Below are 27,384 nucleotides of genomic sequence, written 5' to 3'. Positions count from 1 at the left end.
CGTAAGTTTCACTGAAGCTTCAGGAATGTGCTGGCTTTACTAGCTTGACTGTGGTCAGCCAGATTAGAAGAACAAATAGTCTGAAGTCATAGCTGAGGTCCTCAAAATATCAGATGACTAGAAGTAATGTATTTTTGACTTTGGCACCCACATTGGATTTATTTTTCTGTCACATTGATTTTCTTAGTTTTGTTTTACTTGGCTTGGTGGTAGGTAGTGCATCCTACAGCCCAAATGTAGGATTTTCTACAGAAAAACCTCGAAGCGAATGATCCACTCACAGAAGATTGGGTATAAACAGCACAGCGCAGCTCTGTCCTCTGCAGACGCATCGTTAAGTTCTTGGGAAGATTCTCTTGTTGCCTGCAGGCCCTCACCGTTCACTTTCAACCTACTTCCTGCCTAGGATTAAATGGCTACAGGATGGGAGTCAAAGCCTCTTTGGAAAATTGCGTAATGATTGCATCTACATTCTCATTGACACGTCTCACTCAATGAAGAGCAAACTGGACTTGGTGAAGGACAAGATCGTTCAGTTCATACAGGTTAGATGGAACTGTCGGTTCATGCATGTGGGGTTTTCTGTGTCACAAATGGGTCTCCACGAAGTATCGTCTGTGATGGTTATGAGCAGTGGAGAGGGGCTTGTTGCACTAAAAAATTCCTAAGAAAGCCAAATTCAGAGAAATACTCCCTTTTGCTAGTTAAAGAATCATCGGTTCTCCTTTGCAAATAGACCCTTTCTCTGGTGGATACTTTCGGTCACACATGAGTTGCTTAAGGGAGTTGCTGTGTTCATTGTTTCAGATTTTCTCTGTCCTGAAATCTGGGGTATACACACACTTCCATTGTCTTCCAGATACTCCTCATCTTAGCACTTTTAATTGCAAATGTTTATTAAGGATGCTGTGTACCCTGGTGCATGGGAGGGGTGCAGGCTGGTGTTTAGAAGCTTCAAGTTCTTGTTCGGCCTGTGCTGCCTCTGAGCTGTGTGAACTGAAGCAGGTTACCCAAGTGCGCTAACTCCTAGTGTCCATACCTGTCAATGGCATCACAGTACTGCTGTCAGTTCGTAGTATTGATGTTAAGTATTAACCACAGAAATAATAGCCGGGAGTGTTTGAGAAATACAAAATGCACTTTTTAATTTAACAAAGCTCTACAGGAGAAATATGAACAAGTGAATAAAGTTGTAACTGAATAATGGCTATACCTAAAAGATAATTACTGAAATGATGATGTTGTTTTAGATTTGTTTTCTGCAAGCATGTTGTATTTGGTGTGCTTATTTGGTTTATCCTTAATGTTAGTATTAAAATCAATATTTAATATCACATTAGGGAGTTAAACTTTTACATATATGTGACATATAATATATATTCATATAATCATATATACATTTGTAAAGGTCTTCACACACAAACTGGATAAATTTTATTCAAATGCCCTTTATACTAGATAAGATATTCTCTATTGAATATAATTTTTTGCTTCTTAAACTGAAAATAGAGATCATTGTGATTAAAATATACCAAACTGTGACCTACCCTAACCCTTTTTTACATGTGAGTGGTTTTATGGTTAAGTAATCGTTGTCTCTTGTAGGAACAGCTGAAATATAAAAGTAAATTTAATTTTGTGAAGTTTGATGGTCAAGCAGTTGCTTGGCGGGAACAACTTGCCGAAATCAATGAAGATAATTTGGAACAGGCTCAGTCCTGGATTAGAGACATGAAGGTAAGTTGGAGACTAAGCTGGGAGAAGCAGCATAGGAGTCTCTCACCTGTGCACTGAGTTCATTCACAGGACAGACATTCTCGAGAGGTGTTTTCCTCTCCCAGGATGGAAGTGGCTTAGCATGTAGACTTTTGTTTTGCTTGAGGTGGTCACATTATAATCCAATCTCATTTGTCAATATAAGGTTTAAATGAGCCTCTTCTTATCTGTTCACAGTTCTCTATTTCCAGCTCTGCCCTTGGCTCAGGTTGAAACCCCCTTATGAAAACACATTTCAAAACAGACTTTTTTTTAGACTCAGACATTCAGATTTTTTTCTTCTGAAATTTAATTATTGTTGCAAAAGATGTATTGCAGCCATTCTTATCAGTGGGCTTTGTTCAACAGGAAGGAGTATGTGGAAATATACAGTACAATCTGAGTGTTTAGGACTGAATGCAAGAAGAGAGCTAGGGCGGGAGAATATAGAAAGAAGGTGAAATCCTTTCCTCAGAAGTGACTGCCCTTGGCATTTACACAGACTGTTGGGAAGGATTTTCCTTGCCCTGAATTTTCTTATCTTGAACTTACCTTAATTTTGTATAGCATATAGCATTACAGCCTTCCAAATATTTGAGATGAAAAGACTAAAAGGCAGAAATGAAATCCACAGGCAGACAGCCCGGGCGGCACCCTGGGCCTGGTTAAAGATCGACCCCTGACCTAACCGGTTATGTTATCTATAGATTCCAGACGTTGTATGGACAAGCATTGTGAAAGTCCCTGTCCTGTCCTGTTCTGTTCTGATTACCGGTGCTTCCAGCCCCCAGTCACGTACCCCCTGCTTGCTCAATCGAAACTACCCCCCTCCCACCCATGGTTAAGCAAGCAGTTTGTCTAAAAAAAAAAAAAAACCCCTAGATGCTTGTGGTTTAAAAAGGCGGGAGCCAACCAGAAACTGCAGTACGTTCAAACTTCAAAATGTCAACCAATCCCAATCTTGTAACTGCAAAAATGCTCTAATCTTCTGTAACCTGTTTGTGCCTTACTATAAAAAGTCGGCTTGAGCTGTGCTCGGGACCTCTCTCTTGCCCTCCTGACTACACCTGTACGGAGAGAGGTCCGGGTTCGAACCTGCAATAAAGTGATCCCGGCTGCTTGGCTTTGACTTCGGTTTCTGGTGGTCGTCTTTGAGGGGGTCTTGGAACTCAGGGCACAACAGAGATACACTACAACTGAGACCAAGAGTTGTTTTTAAAAGGTCAAATATAGGAGGTGGACATAGTGGTGCACACCTGTAGTCCCAGCTCCTTGGGAGGCAGAGGTAGGAGGATCAGTTGAGCTCAGCAATTTGAGACCAGCCTGGGCAACATAGCAAGGCTCTGTATCTTTTTTTAAAAAGGCAAATATGTATCACAAACATCTTTAAAATAATTTAGTGCCTGAGTTTAGAGTCTTATATTTAACAGAAAGTCACAAGTAGACACTGGCAGATCACTGAGATGCACTAGAGCTCCCTTGTGATTTGTTTTTTAAAATGGGAGGAGAAAATCTGTTCTGTAAGAAATAATAATGCATATAAGATTTTAATTTAACTGGCCACCTTATCCTGGGAAATAGTGTTGAATTCATACCCAACTTGTTACATTTCTACGGTTAACCAGTGAAGTTACTTGTGACATATGTTCTGTCCTTTTTTTTTTTTGGGGGGGGGGGGGTGTTCTGTGCTTTCATGACAGAATAATAGGAAATACCTTGTTAGCTCAGAGCCTACTAGTTTAGGGTTTATGATAACAAGATGTTATCTATATAATCTCATTGGATAAAAACATCATTGGGTTCTGCTTTATGTAAAATCACTAATGAGTAGAGTCAGCCATCTATTCAGATTTTAGCCATTTGGCTAAAAACACATATTCCTATAAAGCACAATTCTGGTCTCCTTACCAATTTTCACTGATGCTCCCTTGCTGGCTTGTTGAATGTCCAAAATTCATTTTCAGAAGGGCCAAGGATAAAGAAAACGTGGCATATATACACAATGGAATACTACACAGCTTAAAAAAGAAGGAGATCCTGTTATTTGCAACCACATGAATGAATCTGGAGGACATTATATTAAGTAAAATAAACCAGGCAGAGAAAGAAAAAATACCACGTGGTCTCACTTATATGTAGAATCTAAAAATGTCAAACTTGTAGAAGCAGAGAGTAGAATGGTGGTTACCAGAGACTGGGAGCAGGGTGCCAGGTGCGGATGTGGAGATGTTGGTCAAAGGCACGTAGTTTCAGTGAGACAGGAGGAATAAGTTCTGGAGATCTGTTGTACAGCGTGGTAACTATAGTTAATAACAATGTATTGTATACTTGAAAATTGTCAAGAGAGTAGAGTTTAAATGTTCTCACAACTCAAAAATACGTCAGGTGATAGATATGTTAATTGGCTTGATTTACTCATTCCACAGTGTATACATGTATCAAAACATTACATTGTATACTGTAAATATATACAATTTTGTCAATTAAAAGTAAATTAATTTTTAAAAATGATAATAAAGAAAGCCAAATTCTGTTATTCTTTCGGCTGGTTTGGTCCAGTAATCAACCCGGTAGCACTCAGGGTGGTCTGAGCCTGCTTTGTGCTGGTGTCCTGCAGCAGTAGGTCCCTAAACAAGCACAGCCATTCCTAAGGCCAGGGGAGCGCAAGCTGTAGCAGCACCTGCCCAGTAGTTGAGGGGGGAAGATGGGAGGAGCAGTTGCAAAACAGGTGCCATCCTCAGACCATCTTTCCCTGGGGTCTCTCTGTCTGGGTCTTCCCCAGCTTTGCCACCATCTTTTCAGCAGTAGGATTTTCAACAAAAGACTATTGAGAATGGGCTCAGAGGGAAGAGTTGTTCTGTTTACCACCTGGAATACATTTCTGCTACCCAAATCCCGTAAGCGGGTTTTGTGTTGCTTTTAACATTTAAATTTGCAATAATTTTAGACCTACAAAAAAGTTGCAAAAGTAGTACAGAGTGTTAACTTTCTCCAATGTTCACCTCTAACATAGCCATGGTATAATTATCAAACTAAGATTGGGTTATGGATTTGTTCTGTCAATCATTAAGAGTGGGGTATTGGGCAACACTTAGTCTCCACCCAGACTCTACCATGTTGAGTTCTGTGGGTCATGTGTCTGCTGCCTCAGTCTCCAGGGCCTTGCAGGAACTCAGCCCTTCAGTGTTGCTACCCCAAGCTCAGGTCTTGCCATGGCCACTCTGGCAGCAGTCCAATCTACCAGGAACTATGTGGCACAAACATCACCTTTGCTGAAGACGGGCACCACCACTGGGTGTATTGTGGTGGTCATCGGTGCAGTGGTGGGTGACCAATTTGATGAGGGACTACCATCTATTCTGAATGCCCAGCAAATATAAGGCAGGGAGACCAGGCTCGTTTTGGTGGTGGCCCAGCATTTGGGTGAGAGCACAGTAAGGATTTTGCTATGGATGGTACAGAAGGCTTGTTTAGAGGCCAGAAAGTCCTGGACTCTGGTGCACCAATCAAGAGTCCTGTTGGTCCTGAGACTTTGGGCAGAATCATGAACATCATTGGAGAGCCTATTGATGAAAGAGGTCCATCACCATCCTGTGAACCCCCTTCAAGGCACAGAATTTGGTCTGGTTTTGTAAGTTATATCCCACATCTATCAAAATGCCTGGCACGTGGTACTTCTCTCTATTGAAATGAAAGGAAGTAAAGCCAATGAAGGAGCCTTAGGTGAGAGCAGCTGGATGGGTCAGGGCATGGGGTTCCCCATCATGGCTGAGAAAGTCTTAGTGGGAGAGTGCCCATGGTATACGGTGAGGCTTGAGATGCCTTGGGTGGGGTGGGGGCTGGGTGTGTGCTGGATCTTTGTCATTCCTTAGGCTGTCAGTCTCTGCTCCCTTCTTATCCTGATTCCTGGGGTGGGGGCAGAGTCTGTTCACCTATGGAAGTTGAAGGGTCTGGCCTCGCTTTAGCTAGGGTGTGCGTAATGTGACCCAGGCACCATCAGTCAGAATAACCTCCTAGGCTTTGACTTGAGAGATTGTGACTCCAGATGGCGGGTCCAGCAGAGAGAACCTTGGCAGTGATGGCAGATGCAGACCGATGCAGCCCCTGGGGTGGCAGTGGCAGTGAGCTCTGGTCCATCTCTTGTCGATACTCCCAGTGCCAGCGAGGAAAGCCACAGCGTCCAGCGCTCTGCAGTGGGACTGCAGCGGGGCCCCCACCAGGCAGCCCTGCAGCAGGATTTGGGGCCTCGTTCCTGGTGAGAGGTCCCAACCCAGGTTATCCTGTCCATTGGTGATGCTGTGAGCCATCCCGATGTCCTTTATCATAAATTCCTTCCTGCTTGAATCAACCATAGTTGGTTTTCTTGCTTACAACTGAAGCTGGAGTGATACAACGGAACTGAGATGAGGGGGAGGTTGAAGGAGGCTTTTGGAACTGAGATGAGGGGGAGGTTGAAGGAGGCTTTTGGACAATTCACAGTCCTGTATCTCTACTGATGGTCCCTTGGTAAGGATCATGTTTGCATATTAAGGAGAGTACATTCCAGTAAATTAATATTTGTCTAAAAATCCATTCCTTTCTACATTGATGAAGTGTTTAAGAGATTTTCTAATTTTGAAGTGTTTACTGTGATTTGAGAGATTGCAAAAAATTTATCATTAATTTCTCTTGACACACAATGTGTATATTTTTATCTATTCTTTTTTATACATGAAGAGTTGTGGGCCAGGCGTGGCAGTTCACGCTTGTAATCCCAGCACTTTAGGAGGCCAAGGCAGGCAGATCACTTGAGGTCAGGAGTTGGACATGGTGAAACCTCATCTCTGCCAAAAAAAAAAAAAAATTACCTGGGTGTGGTGGCGCACACCTATAGTCCCAGCTACTCAGGAGGCTGAGGCAGGAGAGTTGCTTGAACCCAGGAGGTGGAGGTTGCAGTGAGCCGAGATGGCCCCACTGCATTCCAGCCTGGGCAACAGAGCTCTGAGACTGTGTCTTAAAAAAAAAAAAAAAAAAAAAAGGGTTGTAGATGGTGTTATGGTTGATGTTATATGTGTTTGGACGAACGGAGGCAAGATGGTGCACTTCCGGGTTCTTCATCCCCCACCCCCAACTCTTCCCGCGCACGCGAAAATGCAGCCGGCGACCCGGAAAGGTGCAGATCAACTGGGCATGCGCCAGGTGACGTCAATCCGAAGAGACCAAGATTTACCTGGTCGCACCTGCGGAACACCCCGGACACGCCCGTGCCCCGCCTATTGCCTTCCCACTCCTAGAAAAGCCGCTCTTGGCCACGGTCCCACACGGCCTTCTCACAGCCCCATTCCTGTCGGGATGTCCGGACTGTGGGAACTCCGTCCGAGAGCCCCACCGGGGGACTCTGCCGGCCTCCTTTGCCGGAGGCCGACAGACTTCTCCCCCACACCTTAGGTGACCAAAAATAAACTTGCAGTTTTGCTCCTACACTTGCCTACTCGCTGGTTCTTTTGCGCCCACTCGGCAGGTCTTAGAAAAAACAAATCAATATGTAGGAGAAAGAATAGGCCATAACGTATTCCTTTTCATTGATTTTGGTTTTGACTGTTACATGATGGTATAACAGATATATGTCTGGTTATTCCCATCATATGTAAAGCAGAACATTTAAAGTCCCTCATTCAATACCATGCATTCATATAAGACCTAATAACAGGTGGGTTCATGCACTTGAAAGTAGGTATACATTTCACCAGAACTTGTCAAGTAATGTTAGATATGTCCACGTGTACATTGTTAAATTGCTAATGATAACATGCTCACGTTTACCAAGTATTGGGTATCCTGAATAAATCCTGGTTTGAAACCAATACGATGCCACAGTGTATTTAGGCTGCATGTTTAAGCTCTGTTGACAGACGAGTGAGCAGTAACTGAGTTACCATCTCATGTAGAAACACACACAAAAAAATTGCATTAAGAACTCTGTCGTCAGGCCGGGCGCGGTGGCTCAAGCCTGTAATCCCAGCACTTTGGGAGGCCGAGACGGGCGGATCACGAGGTCAGAAGATCGAGACCATTCTGGCTAACACGGTGAAACCCCGTCTCTACTAAAAAATACAAAAAACTAGCCGGGCGTGGTGGTGGGCGCCTGTAGTCCCACCCAGCTGCTCGGGAGGCTGAGGCAGGAGAATGGCGTGAACCCGGGAGGCGGAGCTTGCAGTGAGCTGAGATCCGGCCACTGCACTCCAGCCTGGGCGACCGAGCGAGACTCCGTCTCAAAAAAAAAAAAAAAAAAACTCTGTCGTCGAGACAGGAAATCCATAGTCCTGGCTTCTAGCAGTTCTTGGACTGCCCGGATAGAGATTTTTAGGCACACCTTGGAATATGTTTCTTGGAATCACTGGGGTTAAATTGTTATCTCAGTATAATTTTAATTTATATTTCATCTCACAAGTACTTTTTCTTCTTTTTTGGAAGCAGAAAATGAATACTTGTTTGTGAATTCTTTTTTGGGATTCAAGTGTGTCTTTGGTATCTGTTTTTTCCGTAGATTGGAAGTTCCACAAACACCCTGAGTGCCCTGAAAACTGCTTTTGCTGATAAAGAAACACAGGCCATCTACCTTCTGACTGACGGGAGACCTGATCAGGTACTTGTCATGCGCGTCCGTGTGAAGAGACCACCAAACAGGCTTTGTGTGTACAATAAAGCTTTTTAATCACCTGGGTGCAGGCGGGAGAGTCAGTGAAGGGAGATAAGGGTGGGGCTGTTTTATAGGATTTGGGTAGGTAAAGGAAAATTACATCAAAGGGGGGTTCTCTGGCGGACAGGAGTGGGGGTCACAAGGTGCTCAGTGGGGGAGCTTTTTGAGCCAGGATGAGCCAGGAAAAGGAATTTCACAAGATAATGTCATCGCTTAAGGCAAGAACCAGCCATTTTCACTTCTTTTGTGGTGGAATGTCATCAGCTAAGGCGGGGCAGGGCATTTTCACTTCCTTTGTGATTCTTCAGTTACTTCAGGCCATCTGGGCTTATATACGTGCAAGTCACAAGGGGTGCAAGTCACAAGGGATGCGATGGCTTGGCTTGGGCTCAGAGGCCTGACAATACTTATCAGAGCTGGGCACAAAGAGGGCCTCACTGATGCTCTGAAAGCAAATGCTGAAAACAGGTTTGGGGAACCTTTCCAGCTGCCACCAAAAATCCATGGAGATATCCTTCCTTGGTTTAGGGACTCAGAGCTGAGGTGAGAAAATACACAGAGAGACTCCTTTGTCTCTGGAAACTCTGAGGAGAATTTATGAGACAGTGAATGTTGCCTGGTGAGTGTGACACACACCCCTAACCTGGAGACCAGCCCCACAAAAGGAGACGTCTGCCGTCCACTGAAGACTGGTTTACATTTTATTACAAATGAAGAGCAAGGAGATTATTTTTTATTTTTTTTTCCTCTGGAGACGCTGAATCTAAACATGTCACTGCATAATGTCCTTGGCTTTATCTCTAATGCTAATTTAGTACTCATTTAAACAAAAACCTGCCTTTCTAGCGAAATGTCCTTTGTTTTGTTTAGCCTCACTGGAAAATATTTGAAAAGCTGTAGAGGAGTCTGTTCATCTTCTTTTGAGCTTTGTGAATGAAAGAGGAGTATTCCAGGCATTAAATAAATAGAAGGCTTTTCAGGCCAGTGTAATGTAAATTAGCAGCTAAAGTGAATTAGTGTCAACTCGTGTTTTTCCTTGGGAGATGTTTGCATATGCAGACTGCTAGGCAAATACCCTAAAATATCCTGTGGCAAAAAGTTCAGGGCTTAAAGGGAGTAAGCATCTGGATTTTACTGCATCTTTAGATTTATGGCAGAAAGGGAGTGTGTAAAGTGAAAATTTATTTTAAATTATTTTTACTTATCAACTTCACTGTGTTTTCTCTTTGGAAGCAGTTCATCGTGTCTCTCTTCTGTTCCACATGTGGTGCCAGGGTCTGAGGCTATAAAGATGAATAATAGCTCATCCCTGCCTTTGGGAAGCTTGTGCTTTGGGGAATGTGCTAGATGTATACAGTTTAATACGACACGGGAACAGGGTTGCCTGTGCTATGTCTAGGAGCGCAGAGTGATAGATTTTGCTGTACAGATGGAGAGAAGGCCAGGGCAGGTTCCAGAGAGGTGGGGACATTTGAGCTGTGTCTGGAAATAGAAGAAGGAATCTTTGGAACAGAGGACACTGTTGGTGTCCTGGGCAGAAGGGACACAGAGATGTGGAAATATGTGAGGGACTCAGAGAAACAAGCTGAGGGCAGGGGCAACGGAAGAAGATGAGGGTGGAGGTGAAAAATGTTGGGTTGTAGGAGACTGTGAAAGTCCTTGAGTGCCACATTAGAAGGGTGGTGTCACCACAGAGAGGAACTCTCAGAGGAGCCGGCTGCCCTACCCATCTGCATCTCAGAAATATAGCTCGGTTGTGCCAGGGAAAGGCTGGCGCTGCCACGGTCTGCTGCTGGGTCCTTGATGAAAGCTAGGAAGGACCCAGCCTTGGGTGGGAGCAGCAGGAATGGGAGGAGGGGACTGCCTCCAGACGTGAGCCACAGGAAGCAGCATCCACAGGACCCCATGGCCAGTTTGGAAGCCGTGAATGGGAGGTGAGGAGAAGGTAGGAGCAAGGCAGAAAGGAGTTAGGATGACTGATTCCTGGTTGACAACGATTATGATATTAACTGATTGAAATGCAGATTTCAAGAAGAGGCAAGTAGGCTTGGTGGGGGCTAGTGGAGGAAGCTGAGTTTGTGAACCTGTAGTGAGTGCATGGGTGTCTAAAAGTCCCTAGAAGTATATGGAGCTAGAGTTTGGGGACAGCGTGGCCTGAAGATTCCGACTTGAGAGACATCTAGGCAAGTCAAGGTGTATTTTTCTTTTTAATATACTCTTACTGATCTTTAAAATTGTTTACACTGTGGACAATTTGGAAAACACAGATAAGCATTAAAAAGGAGGAAATATGGTTGGGTGAGGTGGCTCACTCCTGTAATCTCAACACTTTGGTAGGCTGAGGCAGGAGGATTGCTTGAGCCCAGGAGTTCGAGACCAGCCTGGGCAACGTATTGAGACCCTGTCTCTCCAAAAAAGTTTAAAATTAGCTGGGCGTGGTGGTGTGCACCTGTAGTCCTGGCTACTCAGAAGGCTGAAGTAGAAGGATTGTTTGAACCCAGGAGTTCAAGGATGCAGTGAGCTGTGATCGCACTGCTGCACTCCAGCCTGGGCAACAGATAGAGTCCCTGTCTCTAAGAAAAAAAACAAAAAACAAAAAAAGGACAAAATTTAAATCACTCATAATTGGATTTTGTGAGTTTTTTTCCCATCTCACATATCACATGCATTTTTCCAAGTCCTGAAAAATTTTTCAGGAACATCCTTCTCAACGGCTGTGTCACATTCTCTTATATGAATTTAATAAAACTTGCACCTTAAAGCTATTTTTGTTTAATTTTTGAATAGTAATGCATTCTTTTCTACCTTCATAGAAGAGCATAGCCAGAGAAAATTCTCCCTCTCACCCCTTTCACCAGCTAGGAGGCACCTAATATAACTAGTTTTTCTGTATCTCCTTTCAGAGATGGTTTCTGTTACACAGCAAAAATGTATTCATATATATTTCCTCTTTTTTACAAAAACAAATGTTAGCCTATTATACACACAATTCTGCACCTTTATTCGTCAAACAGTATACCTTGGAGATGGCTTCATATCGTTTAATACAGAGCGTCCTCATTCTCTTCCACGTTCCATCACATGGCTATCCCATCACTTATTTAGCTAGTCCTGGGCAGATGCACAGTCAGATTGTTTTTGAGCTTTTTGTTTTACACAGTCTTGCCAAAGGAACTCTATGCATATATCGGCTTGCAGGTGAGTGAGTATATCTGTAGCGTACATTCTGAGACGCGGACTCAGCTGCAAGGTCCATGTTTTGATCAATACTGCCAAACAGCAACCCCCAAAGAGGATGTCACAAGCGACATCCCCACAAGCAGTGGATTGAGAAGAATTATTGATCTACAGTCCAGTATGGACTTCTGAGGCTCTGGAATCTCCCAATAATAGATACAACATACACTCAAAATTTTTTTTTTTTTTTTTTTTGGAGAGAAGATCAATCTGTTTCACCAGATTCTGAGGGTCTGCTCAAAGATGGAGAATCAAGGATATGGATAATAGCCGGAGTCAGGCCAAGCGCAGTGGCTCACACCTGTAATCCTAGCATTTCGGGAGGCTGAGGCAGGCAGATCACTTGAGGTCAGGAGTTCGAAAGCAGCCTGGCCAGCATGGTGAAACCCAGTCTCTACTAAAAATACAAAAAAAAATAGCCAGGCCTGGTGGCATGTGCCTGTAATCCCAGCTACTCAGGAGGCTGAGGAGGCAGGAGAATTGCTTGAACCCGGGAGGTGGAGGTTGCAGTGAGCTGAGATTGCGCCACTGCACTCCAGACCAAGTGATGGAGTGAGACACCGTCTAAAAGAAAAAAAGAAAAGCTTGAGTCGGAAATGTGCAAATTACCCCAAACATAATTTAGAAATTCTTGAGGACTTCCGAACTCAACACTGTCTTTTCGACATATGTGGTCTATTTTTGCATTATTCCTTGGATTCTCTCAAAAAGGCAAATTGATATTTGATATTCATGTTCTATGTAGAAGATATTGAGATGTACCACTCAATTTCCATTTTTTGCTTTTGAGTTTTCGCTGGCTTTGTAGGAGCTGAATGCGTAAGGCCAGTGTTATTATTCCAAGTATTCAGCAGAATTTTCTCCTTGGAAGAATAGACACAGATGCTGCTCTGGATCAGTTACATGGACACTAGCTTCCTGCCTGCTTATTAAATATCTGAGGGAGCACTATAAACTGTCTTTAAAATTTAGCAGGTCAAAGGGGTTCTAGAAATATTAGTCTTCATTAAAATGGAATCATATACACGTTGGATAAGTGTACTTTGGTGGGCATCCATAATGTAAACTGTCAGGGTCTTTGCTGGGAATGGCCCCATGCAGCTTTGGCTGTGGTCATTTTGGGAATTCTTCGAAGTGAGGGGCTGGCCTGGACTGGAATCAAGAAAATGGACATGGTAAAGGCATATGCACCATCCTAAATAAAACTAATGGCTAAAGCCTTAGCATGGAGTATGTGAGGGCAGGAGGATGGGGAAGGTACAGGGGGATCAACCTGCACATATGCAAACAGACCTCCTTCAGGCAGGGAGGAGATGGAATCTCTGCCTTTCTGGCCACTCCAGCTGATGTGTGTGGAGCTCTGACTGCACAGCTGTTTAGACTCGGAGCAGAGGAAACGGGGAAAGTAGCTCAGGTGTGCCACTTGGCCTTCTCCTAGGCTGACAGCAGCACCTGGGAAATATGCTTAACAAATATTTGTGGAATGCCTTCCAGGGAACATCATCTAATTTACTCCTCACAGCAGTCCTGTAAGGAGGGAGTATTAGTTCTGAGCCACAGATGAGGAAACTCACATTAGACAGGACATGCCCTAGGCCATTCAGATGGGCAGTGCTGGATGAGCATCAAGCCCAGGTCTCTAGCTCTGGAGCTGTTTCCATCATTCCATACAGCTGAAGGCAGCGTGAGTGGGCAAGACTGTCATGTGTATCATAAGCCCCACACCTGCATCCAGTCTCCGGTGGTTCCTTCATACTAAACTGGCATGATGTTCAAGTGGCTCAGGATGGTGCTGGGGGCTGGGCAGTGGGTGGGGGTGCCCCTTAATGGCAGAGGGAGCTCCATCCCTGCAACGGGAAACAGCCATTCCTGTCCTCCTGCCCCTCCCCACTGAGGAGTCCTTTTGCTGGTTTATATCCTCAGAGCTTTGAAGAGCAGACTCAGAAAGTTGAAGCAAACCTCTCAGCATCACAGACTGCCTAACCATGCCCCTTTCCATCACTCATTCCAGCAGCTTCTCTGGGCTGTGGAGTGGTGGGCCCACTCCCTGTCTGGCTCCTGTGTACAGTGAAGAAGCCTCTCTCAGTTGTGGGACTCCTTCATCCACGCCTCACAGAGCCTGCCTGCTTTCTTCAGCTTCTAAGATGAATGCCCAGCACATGGGAAGGCCTTCAACAAACATGTCTTCCTTCACTCTCTGTAGGAAGCACTGACCATAGCATGTTGGAGGCTGGAAATTGCTCTTTTGCAGCCCAGCACTTTGCATGCATGGACTCTAAGTTCAGGCGCACCTGAAGTTGAGTGACTTGGTTAGCCAGATCTTTCTCCTAGCCTCTTTGTCCCACCCAATTGAGAGACCTCCGAGCCAAGGCCCGTGTCTTGTGGATCACTGTACTCTCATCATCTGGCAGAGTCTTTTCTTTGTTTACTGAATTGAATCGACATGTTTATAAGGAGCCACTCACCACGTATACGGAATTACTGCTTGAGTATCTGTAGTAAATACTGAGGATTTTCATATTCTTTTCTTTCTCTTCTTCTCTTTCCATCTCCCTTCCCCCCCTCCCCAAAACTTATTGTTTCAGCCGCCTGAAATGGTTATAGACCAGGTCAAAGTTTTTCAGGAAATTCCTATTTATACCATCTCCTTCAACTACAACGATGAGATTGCAAACAGGTTTTTGAAAGAGGTTGCTGCTTTGACTGGAGGAGAGTTCCATTTTTATAATTTTGGTTGCAAGGATCCCACTCCTCCAGAGGCTGTTCAGGTAAGAGCTTGGTGGGCTGAGAAGGGACTTTTCATTTATTTGAGCATTACAGGCTGGCGGTCTCTGGATAATACCTTCATTGAGAAAAGAGCAACCATAAAGATAACTAAGACAAAAAAAAATGAGTCACTTAACAGTGAGTGTACCAGTGTTTCTCAGAATGTAACCCAAAGGCCATCCGAGCTAGGGCATCTGAGCAGATTCCTGCATCCCATTTCAGAGATGGTAAAGCAGGTTGTAGGCATAGAGGCCCAGGAATTATAAATCAATGCATGTATTTTGTTTTTCTTCTAAACTTTTTATTGTAGAAAGTTTCAAACATTACACAAAATTAGAAGCATATATAGACCCCCATGTACCCATAATTTAAATTCAATAATTATCAATATTTTGCCAAACTTTAGGAATCTGTGTTTTTAACAAGGATACCCAGGGGGCTATATGTGAAGTTTGTTAATCACTGCTATACACAGATATTTGTAGAAAACAAAATAATGTCAGATGTAGGTGGTTAGTTGCTTGCTGACCTCTCAGACTATATAAACGTTTGACCACCTGATAAAGCAATTTATTCTAATAGGCTAATGGGAGGAAGCAAATAAAATTCTGTTCTCTCATCCTCCAGACTTGGCCTGTTCATATGCATTTCAAGGATGCCCTTCTAGGGTGTGTGTTTTTTGTTTTATGTTCTGAGGAGTGACTTTAAATCCAGATTTAGTGGGTAGCAGGACAAGTCAGAATACTGATCAGTGCTTCATGTGAGTGAACTACCTGGGACTAGGGAATGAATCATCCAAAAGCATTGGAGGGACCAGTGCTTTAATCTCACAGAGGGCTGGGAAGAGTGCTCCCATTAGCGAGGATTGAAAACTTCATAATCCTTTGGGCACTGGGTAAAGTACACAGGAGAGTCTTGCCTCAGTAGTGGGAGCAACCAAACACTCCGGTTCCACCTAGCAAATCTTAAATGAAAGGCCTGAAAGGATCAAACTGTTTCCGACTAACTTAACTGCATCCCAGAACAAACCCCAAGAATAATTACAAGTAAACAAAAATATTCACCACCTAACAAAGTAAAATCAGCAATGCCTAGCATACAAGCGAATATTACCAGGCATGGAAAAAAGTAGGAAAATACAGACCCATAATGAGGAGGAAAAACAAACTGAAGACTTAAAATATACCCAGAACTCAATGTTACTATTAGAGCATTGAAACAGTCTTTGTAACTGTAGGGAAGACATGAAAGGTACAAGTAAGACACAAATTAAACGTCTAGCGATGAAAAATAGGTGGAATGGGATGAGCAGCAGATCAGACATTGCATAAGACAAGACTAGTGAATTGGTAGGCAGTAATAGAAGCTATCCAAAATGTAACACAAAAGAACAAGAATTCAAAAAAAAAAAAGAAAAAACAAACAGAAAACGGAGCATCAGTGAGTCATGGAAAAATCCAAGCAGCCTAATGAACACATAACTGAAACAGCAGTGGCCGAAAATTTTCCAAATTGGATTACAACGGTAAACCCACAGACCCAAAAGAACCTCAATGAATCCCAAGTGCAAGAAACGTGAAGAAAACCAGGCCAAGGCAGAATCAAACTTTCCAGAAGCAGTGACAAAGAGAACATCTTAAAATAATAGAAAGAGGACACATTGTGCATGAGGAACAGTAGTAAAGGTAACAGCAGATGTCTCATCAGAAATAATGCAAGTGAGGAGACAGTGGAGAAACATGTTTAAAATACTGAGAGACTGCCCACATAGAGTCTATGCAGAGTGAAAATATCTGTCAAAGAGGAAGATAAAATAGACTTTTTAAGATACACAAAAACGGTTAGGTTCAGTGGCTTACGCCTGTAATCCTAGCACTTTGGGAGGTCAAGGTGGGCAGATTGCTTGAGCTCAGGAATTCAAGACCAGCCTGAGCAACATGGTGAGACCCCACCTCTACAAAAAATATAAAAAGTAACTGGGTATGGTGGTTTGCACCTGTAGTTCTAGCTACTTGAGGGGGCGCTGAAGCAGGAGGATCACTTGAACCCAGGAGGCAGAGGCTGCAGTGAGCCGAGATCGTGCCACTGCACTCCAGCCTGGGCAACAGTGAGATCCTGTCTCATTAAAAAAAAAAAAAAAAAAAGATATGCAAAAACGAAAAGAATTCATCACCAACAAGCCTGCAGTACCAGAAACATTAAAGGGGAGTACTTTAGGCAGAAGGAAAACCTTACCAGATAGAAGTATGAATCTATGCTAAGGAATAAAAAGCACCGGTAAAGATGATGCTGACTGCATAGGTAAATATGTAAAAAAGATTTCTTATTGCATAGTTGTAAGAAAAAGTACAGGATGGGCTTCCATTTCCAGCAAAGATAGAGTAGTGTCATCCGTTGTAGGTCCACCATCTCAAAACCAGAAAGCCCTGGTTATAACTCCAAAAGAGGACAAAGACTCATTGTCCTGTCATTCTTCAACCATTGTGGCAGACAGTGTGGCAATTCCTCCAGAATCTAGAACCAGAAATACCATTTGACCCAGCCATCCCATTACTCGGTATATACCCAAAGGAATGTAAATCATTCTGCCATAAAGACACATGCACACATATGTTTATTGCAGCACTGTTCACAATAGCAAAGACATGGAACCAACCCAAATGCCCATCAATGATAGACTGGATAAAGAAAATGTGGTACATATGCACCATGGAATACTATGCAGCCATAAAAAGGAATGAGATCCTTCCTTTTCAGGGACATGGATGAAGCTGGAAGCCATCATCCTCAGCAAACTAACCCAGGAACAGAAAACCACACACTGCATGTTCTCACTTATAAATGGGAGCTGAACAATGAGAACACATGGACACAGGGAGGGGAACAACACACACTGGGGTCTGTCAGTGGTGGGGGGCAACGGGAGAGAGAGCATCAGGACGGGACAAATAGCTAATGCATATGGGGCTTAATGCCTAGGTGCCAGGTTGATAGGTGCCACAAACCATTATGGCGTATGTTTACCTGTGTAACAAACCTGTATGTTCTGCACATGTATCTTGGAACTTAAAGTGAAAAAAAAAAAAAAGACTCATTGTTGTGTCATTCTCCACATTCTGAGGTCCCTTGGCAATGAGTCCTTGGGACTTTATTTCTATTCATATATCCCAGACAGGGCACTACAGAAGCCTCTCCAACCTGGAGTCTCCAATGAGCAGTGACAAAAAATGCTCCAGGAAAAGCCTATTCCCCACGACCACTGCCCCAGCCAAATGACTGGGAAGAGCACAGCTTAACAACAGAAAACCTTTTTCACAATACCTGTCCTGCTCCAGTCATATACTATGGAAAAACTGCATCCCCTCCCCTGGGATTTCAGTGGTGCCAAACAGGGAGCCACTCTTTCACCCCCTCTCTTGCTTCATGGAAGCAAGTGACTGTGCTCTGATCCCCCTGCCGAGTGGAATAGTAGAGCTGACCAGGGAGCTAAACTTCCATTCCTACGTGCTGGAAAAGCAGGCAGCAATGCTCTGATTTCCTTGCTGAGGCTGTGTCAGTGAGGCTTAGTGGAAAGCTCATTCTCCTTCTGGAAGCAGGTGGTGCTTACATTTTCCTGCTAGGGTAGTACCAGAGGGACTGAGTGGAAAGCTGATCTCTCATCCATGCGTGGGCAGGAGCAGCAGTGCCCTGAGTCCCCTACCAGGGTAGTGTCCACGGTGTCCAGTGTCAAGCAGACCCTCCATTCCTATCAGGCAGCACCACAACCTAACCAGGCAGTGTGAGGCCAGTGTAGTCACTGTTGTGCTTCACCAGAGTCCTCATGTCAGCAGGGTTCAGCATGAAGATGAGCCTCTACAAAGAGCCATCATCAATGAACATGAAAAAGGGAGAGAGCTGGGGAAAGGCCACGCTCCGCTTTCCCCCGTCTGTGGTGTTAGTAATGGGAAGCCTCAGCTCCACACTCATACAACAGCATGAGACCAAGGGAGGAAGTGTGAAACAGCACTAGCCCCCATAGTGGTCCTCCCCATAGTGTCAGCAGGGCCCAGTGGAGGACTGAGGTTTCCCTTCCATTCAGCATCGACAAGACTGAAGGAGGTGGCGCTAGGTGGGCTACTCAGTACACTGTCAACCCCCTACCCTTAAGAGAAAACTGTCCCACAAAAGAAAACTGTGCCACAAAAAGACAGTTGAACTCTTAATCCTGCCACTCTGACAGCTTGCCCCAACAAAACATAGCTGGGAAAGCTCACCAGATGCATAGTTATGCCCAAGTGAAAGTCAAGTTTATCTATAACAGCCCAGCCCCCACGCATATGAGAAGTACACCAGAGGAGGATGTTTACTTGGATAGGTGGGCAGAGCTTGCTAAAGGGACACAGCTGCCCGTGGCCCATCTGGAAAGCCTCGTTGTTTCTGCAGGCGTAAGACTCTCCTCTCCTGCAGAGACACATCAGAATGCATGGGAAGAAGAGGCAGGAGAGGCCCAGCTAGAACCAGTGGCCCCTTGAAGAAGACTCTTTGACCCTGTGGGCCAAGGGCTCTCCGATCCTACCCAGTGACATGGGAACACCTGGAGGACAGCAGGGGAGGCACCAAGAGACACCTGGAAGACTGACGGAGGAAAACCCCTCCTGTCTCTTCAGGCAGCACCAGCAGGGACCAGTGGGGTCCAGAATGGCACCAGATTAGCAAAGAAGACCAAGATAATACCAAAAGCTTGTGAACATCAAACTGCCATTGAAACAGAGACCCCCAAAAGTAGACAAATTCCACATGCTCAATTTAAGCAGGGCAACTACCAAGTAAAATAAAAGATTTTAAATAGGACCCAGAATCTTCTCACACAATAGAAAATGCCTAGGATCCAGTAAAAAAAGTGCCCATCACACAAAGAGCCAAGAAAGCCCCAATTTGAATGAGAAATGACAAATGATGCCAACACTGAGATGATGTTGAAATATGTTGGAATGATCTGCCAGGATTTTAAAGAAGCTGTCATAAAAATGCTTCAACAATCATTACAAATCCTCTTGAAACAAATGAACAAATAGACAATCTCAGAATATAAGTAGGAATTATTTTAAAAAAATCCAAGTGGAACTTTGCGAACTGAAAAATACAAGAACAGAAAATTTTAAAACCTCAGTAGGTAGGTTCAATAGTGAAGTAAAGATGACAAGATAATGTCAGTGAACTTGACGTCAGAACAACAAAATTCAGTCATTCTAAACAACAGAGAGAAAATAGACCAAAAAAAAAAAAAAAAAAAAAAGTAAATAGAACTACAGGAACCTGTGAGACAATGACAGAATATCCAGCATTAGTATCATCAGAGTCCACAAAAGAAACAAGAAGGAAAATGGGATTGAAAAAAAGTGACAAAATAATAGCCGAAAACTTCCCAAAGTTGGTGAAATATACAAATATACAGATTCAAGAATCTGAGTAAACTCCAAACAGGATAAGCCCAAAGAAATCCAGGCCAAGATGTGTCATAGTTAAACATTTGAAAATTAAAGACAAAGAAAAAAGTGATAAAAATGACACCAATTCAATTGCAGATTTGACAGCAGACTTTCTGTCCAAGACCAAAGAAGCCAGGGGAAAAATGGCGCAATATTTTTCAAGTATGAAAGGAAAGAACCATTAACCATGAATTTTATTATTTTATTTTATTTTATTTTTAGAGACAGAGTTTTACTGCATCACCCAGGCTGGAGTGCAGTGACACAGTCTTGGCTCACTGAAGCCCTAAACTGTTGGGCTCCTGTGATTCTCCTGCCTCAGGCTTCCAAGTAGTTAGGACTACAGGTGTGTGTCACCATGCGTGGCTAATTTTTTCATTTGTAGAGACAGGCTCACACTATGTTGCCCAGGCTGGTCTTGAACTCCTGGCCTCAAGCAGTCCTCCTGCCTCAGCCTCCCAAAGTGCTGAGATTACAGGTATTAGCAACCCCAAACTTTATATTTCACAAAACTATCTTTCAAGGATGAAGGGGAGATAAAAATGTTCTCAGATAAATAAAAACTAAAAGAACTTATTGTTAGAAAACTTATTTTTATTGATTGTTTGCAGGAGGTTTTTCAAGCAAAAGGAAATTATAAAAGATATAATTGGAGCATCAGAAAGAAAAGAAGAAAGAGGAGAAATATTGGGAGATACAATCTATCCTTTTCTTCATGAGATTTACAAATCATATTTTTAATGATTGAAACAAAAGTTGTAACATCACGCAACACTGAAGACAATAGTATTTGAAGCTGGAGAAGGTAAAGGGACCTAAATGGAAGTGATGTTTACTTATTTTCATTGAAGGAGTAAAATGTTGATGCTGGGACTGTTATAAGTCACATATATATGCTGTCATACTGACAGGATTCATTACAAAAGCCATACAAAGGTCTACCTTCAAAAACTATGTAAATAAATCAAAATAGAATTGTAAGAAAAAAAAAGTTTAAATAACCCGAAGGAATGCAAGGAAAAAGAACAGAGGAATGAGACCAGAGAAAACAAACTATATAATACTGGAAGTAAGTGCTAACATGTCAATAATACTTTTTAAATTAATGGTCTAATTATACCAATCAAAAGACAGATACAGCAGAGTGAATTAAAAAAAAAAAAAAAAAAAAGAACACAACCAAACTATGTGCTGCTTTCAAAAAACTCACTTTAATTCTAAAAAGGTAGGTTCAACTAAAAGGATTTTTTGAAATATATCATGCAAAAATCCTTAACAAAATATTAGTAAAATGATTTCAGCAATGTATTAAAAATTATACACTGTGATCAAGGGGGATTTACTCCATATATACAAGAATATTTGTTCTTTTTTTTTACCCAGGCTGGAGTGCAGTGGCACAATCTTGGCTCACTGCAATCTCCACCACTGTGGTTCAAGCAATTCTTCTGCCTCAGCCTCCCGAGTAGCTGGGATTACATAGGCACTGGCCACCATGCCCAGCTAATTTTGTATTTTTAATAGAGACAGGGTTTCCCCATGTTGGCCAGGCTGATCTCGAATTCCTGACCTCATGTGATCCATCTGCCTTGGCCTCCCAATGTGCTGAGGTTATAGGCATGAGCCACCCCACCCAGCTATTTGTTTTTGTATATTGGAAATATTTGTTCATTTGTTTCAAGAAATTTGTAACTGATTGTTTCAATATTAGAAAATCTATGTGTATAATCCAGCGTATCAACAGGCTAAAGAAGAAAAATCGTGTGGTTGTATCAACTGATGCAGAAAAAGCCTTGACCAAATTCTACACCATTCATAATAAAAACTCTCAGCAAAATAGAAAATAGAGGAGAACTTCCTCAACTTAATAAGAACATCAATGCAACACCTACAGCTAGAGTCATACTTAGTAGTGAAAGGCTGAATGATTTCCCCTCAAGATTAGAAGAGAGTCAAAGACATCTGTTCTCACCACTCTGATTCAACATACTACTGGAAGTTATAACTATGGCAACAAAGCAAGAAAAGAAATAAAATGTAATCCCAGCACTTTGGGAGGCTGAGGCGGGCGGATCACAAGGTCAGGAGATCGAGACCACGGTGAAACCCCGTCTCTACTAAAAATACAAAAAATTAGCCGGGTGCGGTGGCAGGCGCCTGTAGTCCCAGCTACTCAGGAGGCTGAGGCAGGAGAATGGCGTGAACCCGGGAGGCGGAGCTTGCAGTGAGCCGAGATCGCGCCACTGCACTCCAGCCAGGGGGACAGAGCAAGACTCTGTCTCAAAAAAAAAAAAAAGAAAAGAAAAGAAAAAGAAAAAAAAGAAAGAAAAGGCATACAGATTGGGAAGGAAGAAGTAAAACTTTTTATTTGTAGGTAACATATTATCTACATAGAAAACCCCAGGAGACCTACAAAAAAAAAAAAAAAAACTAGAACTTTTACGAGATTTCAGCAAAGTCACAAAATTAATACACACACAATTCAATCACATTTTGATAAAGTAACAGTGAGCATGTGGAAGTGAAAAGTAAATACCCGATACCAATTATAATTGAGTTTCAAAGAAGATGAAATGTTTATGCACCTAAAAAGTATGTACAGAAGTTTTATGTTGAAAATTACAAAATGCTGAAGATATCAAAGAAGATCTAAATAAATGAAAAGACATGTTCTGCTCATGGATTGAACGACTCAACATATTAGAGACGTCAGTTCTCCCCAGCTTGATCTACAGGTTTATTAAAGTTTCTATAAAAACCCCAGAAACGTTTTTTACAGACATAGTTAAGCCTATCTGAAATTTATGTGACAAGTCACAGGCTCTAAAAAAGTTTAAACAATCTTGAAAAAAAAAAATAAAGTGGGAAGAATCATTATATGCAGTATTAAGGCTTACTATGTAGCTGCATTCATCAAGATGTATGGCTTTAGTGTAGAAACAGACACGTAGACCAATGGAACAGTTATAGAAACACACCCATACAACATACTCAACTGATTTTCGACAAAGATGCAGAAGCAATCCAGTGGAGGAAAGATAGCCATTTGAATAAATGGTTGGAGCAACTGGATATCCAAAGGCAAAATAATCAACCCCAACCTAAACCTCATACCTCATGGACATCTTAGCTCAAAATGGATCATGGACTTACATCTAAAAACATAAAACTATAAAACTTCTAGAAAGAAATGTGGGAAAAATTGTGGGGATGTTGGGCTACCAAAGAATGTTTAGCCTTGATTCCAGAAGCATGATCATAAACAGAAGCGTTAATATATTGAACGTCATCAAAATTAAAAGTTTTCACTCTTTGGGAGACCCTGTTAAGAGCATAAAAAGATGAGCTGCAGACTTAGAGAAAGTATCTGCAAATGACGTATCAGACAAAGGTCTTAGTATCTAGAATATATGAAGAACTCTTAAAACTCAGCAATAGAAAACAAACCATCTAATCAGAAAATTGGCAAAACGTATGCACAGACATTTCACCGAAGAGAATCTACAGATGGCAAAGAAGCACATGAAAAGAGGGTCAACGTCGTAAAATTCAACAGCCCTTCAGGTTAAAAACTCTCCATAAACTAGGTATTGATGGAACATATCTTAAAATAATAAGACCCATTTATGACAAACCCGTAGCCAATATCATACTGAATGGGCAAAAACTAGAAGCATTCCCTTTGAAACCTGGCACAAGACAAGGATGCCCTCTCTCACCACTCCTATTCAGCATACTGTTGGAAGTTCTGGCCAGGGCAATCAGGCAAGGGAAAAAAATAAAGGGTATTCAAATAGGAAGAGAGGAAATAAAATTGTCTCTGTTTGCAGATGACATGATTGTATATTTAGAGAACCCCATCATCTTAGCCCAAAATCTCCTTCAGCTGATAAGCAACTTAAGCTAAGTCTCAGGATACAAAATCAATGTGCGAAAATCACAAGCATTTCTATACTCCAATAACAGACAAGCAGAGAGCCAAATCATGAGTGAACTCCCATTCACAATTGCTATAAAGAGAATAAAATACCTAGGAATATAGCTTACAAGGGACGTGAAGGACCTTAACATCACAAACCACGTGGTCCAATCATTCTACTGTTATGCCCTGAGTCTCGAGACCCCTGATTGAGAGACCACCAGAGACCAGAGTCAAAGCCAAGTGGCCGGGATCACTTTATTGCGAGTTCGAACCCGGACCTATCTCCCCCAGTAAGGTGGAAGAGATGAGGTCTCGAGCACAGTTTAAGCAGCACTTTTATAGTAAGGTACAAACAAGTTACATCAGTTTGGGGGATTTTTGTAATCATAAGCTTGTCATTGGTTGACATTTAAAGTTAAACATTTGGCAGTTTCTGATTGGTTCCTGCCTTTTTGCCAAACCGCAAACGGCTGGGGTTTTTTAGACTAGTTGTTTAAGGTAATTTTGGGTGTGGTGGAAAAGGGGAAGGTGGGTCACTGCCCTGGTGTTTTGTTTAGATCTTAATCTTTTCACTACTCCTAGATATTTATTCAGGAAGAATGAAAGCCTATGTCCATGCAAAGACTTGTATGCAAATGTGTATAACTTTATTTATAATAGCCCAAACCTGAAAACAACATCAACAGGTGAATGGATAAGTAAATCGTGGTATTTAATAGTGGTATACAATAGAACACAGCTCAGCAATAAGAAATGAACTATTGATTCATGCTACAACATGGGTGAATCTTAAAATAATTATATTGAAGGGGTGGCCTGCCCCTCCACACCTGTGGGCGTTTCTCGTTAGATGGAACGAGAGACTTGAGAAAAGAAATGAGACACAGAGTCAAAGTATAGAGAAAGAAAAAGTGGGCCGGCGCTCAGCATACAGAGGACCCACGCCGGCACCAGTCTCTGAGTTCCCTTAGTATTTATTGATCATTATCTTTACCATCTTATAGAAAAGGAAGTGGCAGGATAATAGGATCATTGTGGGGAGAAAGTCAGCAGTAAGACATATGAATAAAGATCTCTGTGACTTGAATAAGTTTAAGGAAAAGTGCTGTGCCTTGATATGCATATGTAAACATCTCCATAAACCTTTCTAGTGCATAAAGAGCAGCATTGTGCTAGCAAGTCCCGCCTTTCGCCCTAAGGCAGTTTTCTCCTTTCTCAGTAAACAGAACATACAATCAGGTTTTACACCGAGATGTTCCATTGCCCAGGGACGGGCAGGAGACAAGTGCTTTTCTCTATCTCAACTGCCAACAACCGCCAAGAGGCCTTCTTTCCTCTTGTACTAGTCCTCCTCAGCACAGACCCTTCACGGGTGTCAGGCTGGGGGACGATCAGGTCTTTCCCTTCCCACGAGGCCATATTTCAGACTATCACATGAGGAGAAACCTTGGACAATACCTAGCTTTCCTAGGCAGAGGTCCCTGTGACCTTTGGTAGTGTACGTGTTCCTGGGTACTTGAGATTAAGAAAATGGCGATGACTTTTAACCAGCAAGCTGCCTTCAGGCACTTGTTTAACAAAGCACACCCTGCACAGCCCAAAATCCTTTAAACCTTGAGTCACCACAGCACATGTCTCTTGCAAGGACAAGGTTGGGGGTAGGGTCACAGATTAACAGCATCTCAAATACATAACAAAATGGAGTCTCTTATGTCTACTTCTTTCTATGTAGACACAGTAACAGTCTGATCTTTCTTTCTTTTCCCCACATTATGTAAGTGAAGAAAGTCAGGAGAAAAGAGTAATTTCTGTGTTATTCCATTTATATAAAATTCTAGAAAACTGAAACTAATGTGTAGTGGCAGAAAGCCAATGAGTAGTTCCTGGAGAATTGAGGGAGAGGGTGAAAGGGCATAAAAGTGTGTACCCACCCTATTGCTAAACCTTTGTTCTGCTCTCACAATCCTTTTGTTCCTATCTCGGCACATTCTAGAGATTTTGTAAGTTCCTGTTTTTCTTTCTGAGGCACAGCAAGGTCACAAGACGCGTTTAAGTAAGGTACACCCATGTTGCAAAACAAGCCCTATAAAACCTGTCGCAATATGATTAACTGCCTTTGTGTAAGACTGCTTTCCCGCCTCGGGTTTGCGAAAACAAGCCCTACGCCTGCCCTGCAAGCCCCTGATAAACGTCATCAGAATTTCAAAATTAACTGAAATACCAAAAATGGCGGGAACCAATCATAATCAGCCAAATTGCCTTGTTCAAATATCGGCCAATCATACATCTGATTTGTATAATGACTCTGTGCCTATGTACCCCAGACTATATAACACTGTCCTGAGCCCAGTTGGGGAGCTCTCCTGCCCGGCTCGTTTCACGAGTGAGTGAGAGCTCCAGGTTCGAACCTGTAATAAAGATCCTTGCTGCTTGGCTTTGACTCTGGACTCTGGTGGTCTTCTTCGGGGAACAAACGGTCTGGGCATAACAAGGGCTTGTAGGAGGATGGGCAGATTTACAATGGGGCACAAGGAAATTTGGAGGATGATGAATATGTTCATTATTTTGACTGTAAGAATGATTTCACAGGTGGGAAAGTCAAACTATTCAAATGGTGCATTTTACAGATGTTCAGCTTATTGTATGTGAATTACACATCAATAAAGCTGGCTAAAAATGGGATAATATAAGGACAACATAAAATTCTTTAGATTCTTCTTTTCCTGATACAGTTGGCTTTCTGTTAGAAATGTTTGGCATTTGCTGGCCGTGTGCTGTAGCCCCGGGTACTTGGGAGGCCAAGATGAGAGGATCACTTGAGCCCAGGAGCTCAAGACCAGCATGGACAACAGAGTGAGCCTCTTGTCTCTAAAAAGAAAAGAAAAGAAACATGTTTGGCATTTGAGCTCTTTTTATCTAGTCTTATAGCATATTCACTTCTCCTTTTGGCAGAATGAAGATCTGACTCTTTTAGTTAAGGAAATGGAACAAGGTCACCGTGACCTGGAGAAGATGCGAGACCTTTATTCCGAGTCCGTGATCATGGACTGGTGGTACAATGCGGAAAAGGATGGAGACAGCAAGTGAGCACGCCTGCCCGCCTGTCTCCCTGCGCTGGGGCCTCTCGAGAGCGGGGCTTGCCCCCTGGGCCCTTGTCCTTTCTGAAATGCTCTGTGAAATTTCTGTTAGTGAAAAGAATCACATAGTGTGATTAAGTTAGGATTTTTTTAAGCAAAGAGAATTCATAATTTAATAGCAATTTAATCGTGGGCTTGAGGAGGCCACATATTCCCCTTTATGTTATCCATGCAGTGCAGACGGGCCCCCAGACCCAAGCACTGACAGGGCAGAGAGGAACGCTGTGTGGGGAAGGAGCTCTGACTCAGGGATCCGGGGGCCGAGGCCTGGACTTCCCTCTGCGTGACTGTGGTGAGGCCCACACTTCCCTTCACCCCTCTCCATTGCGTGGGCCTCTGTTTCCTCATCTTTAAAATGGTGGCCGTGGTGGTGGGTTTGGGATAGATGATTTCTCATGACTGCCCCCATCCTATATTCTA

General features: G+C 42.9%; 1 protein-coding gene across 1 annotated transcript in view; it reads left to right on the top strand.

The window, feature by feature from the left end:
• The window catches only part of VWA3B (von Willebrand factor A domain containing 3B), a 233,983-nt gene that overhangs the window by 121,781 nt on the left and 84,818 nt on the right, over positions 1-27,384 (top strand). The window contains 5 exon segments of the mRNA XM_023211441.2: positions 407-545; positions 1,606-1,737; positions 8,282-8,380; positions 14,257-14,439; positions 26,780-26,910. Of these exon segments, the coding sequence (XP_023067209.2) occupies positions 407-545; positions 1,606-1,737; positions 8,282-8,380; positions 14,257-14,439; positions 26,780-26,910 (684 nt within the window).

The sequence above is a fragment of the Piliocolobus tephrosceles genome, chromosome 15 (assembly GCF_002776525.5).
Source record: "Piliocolobus tephrosceles isolate RC106 chromosome 15, ASM277652v3, whole genome shotgun sequence".
NCBI lineage: Eukaryota > Metazoa > Chordata > Mammalia > Primates > Cercopithecidae > Piliocolobus > Piliocolobus tephrosceles.
The sequence above is the reverse complement of the archived record's forward strand: the minus strand, read 5'-3'. Positions and strand labels throughout refer to the sequence as shown.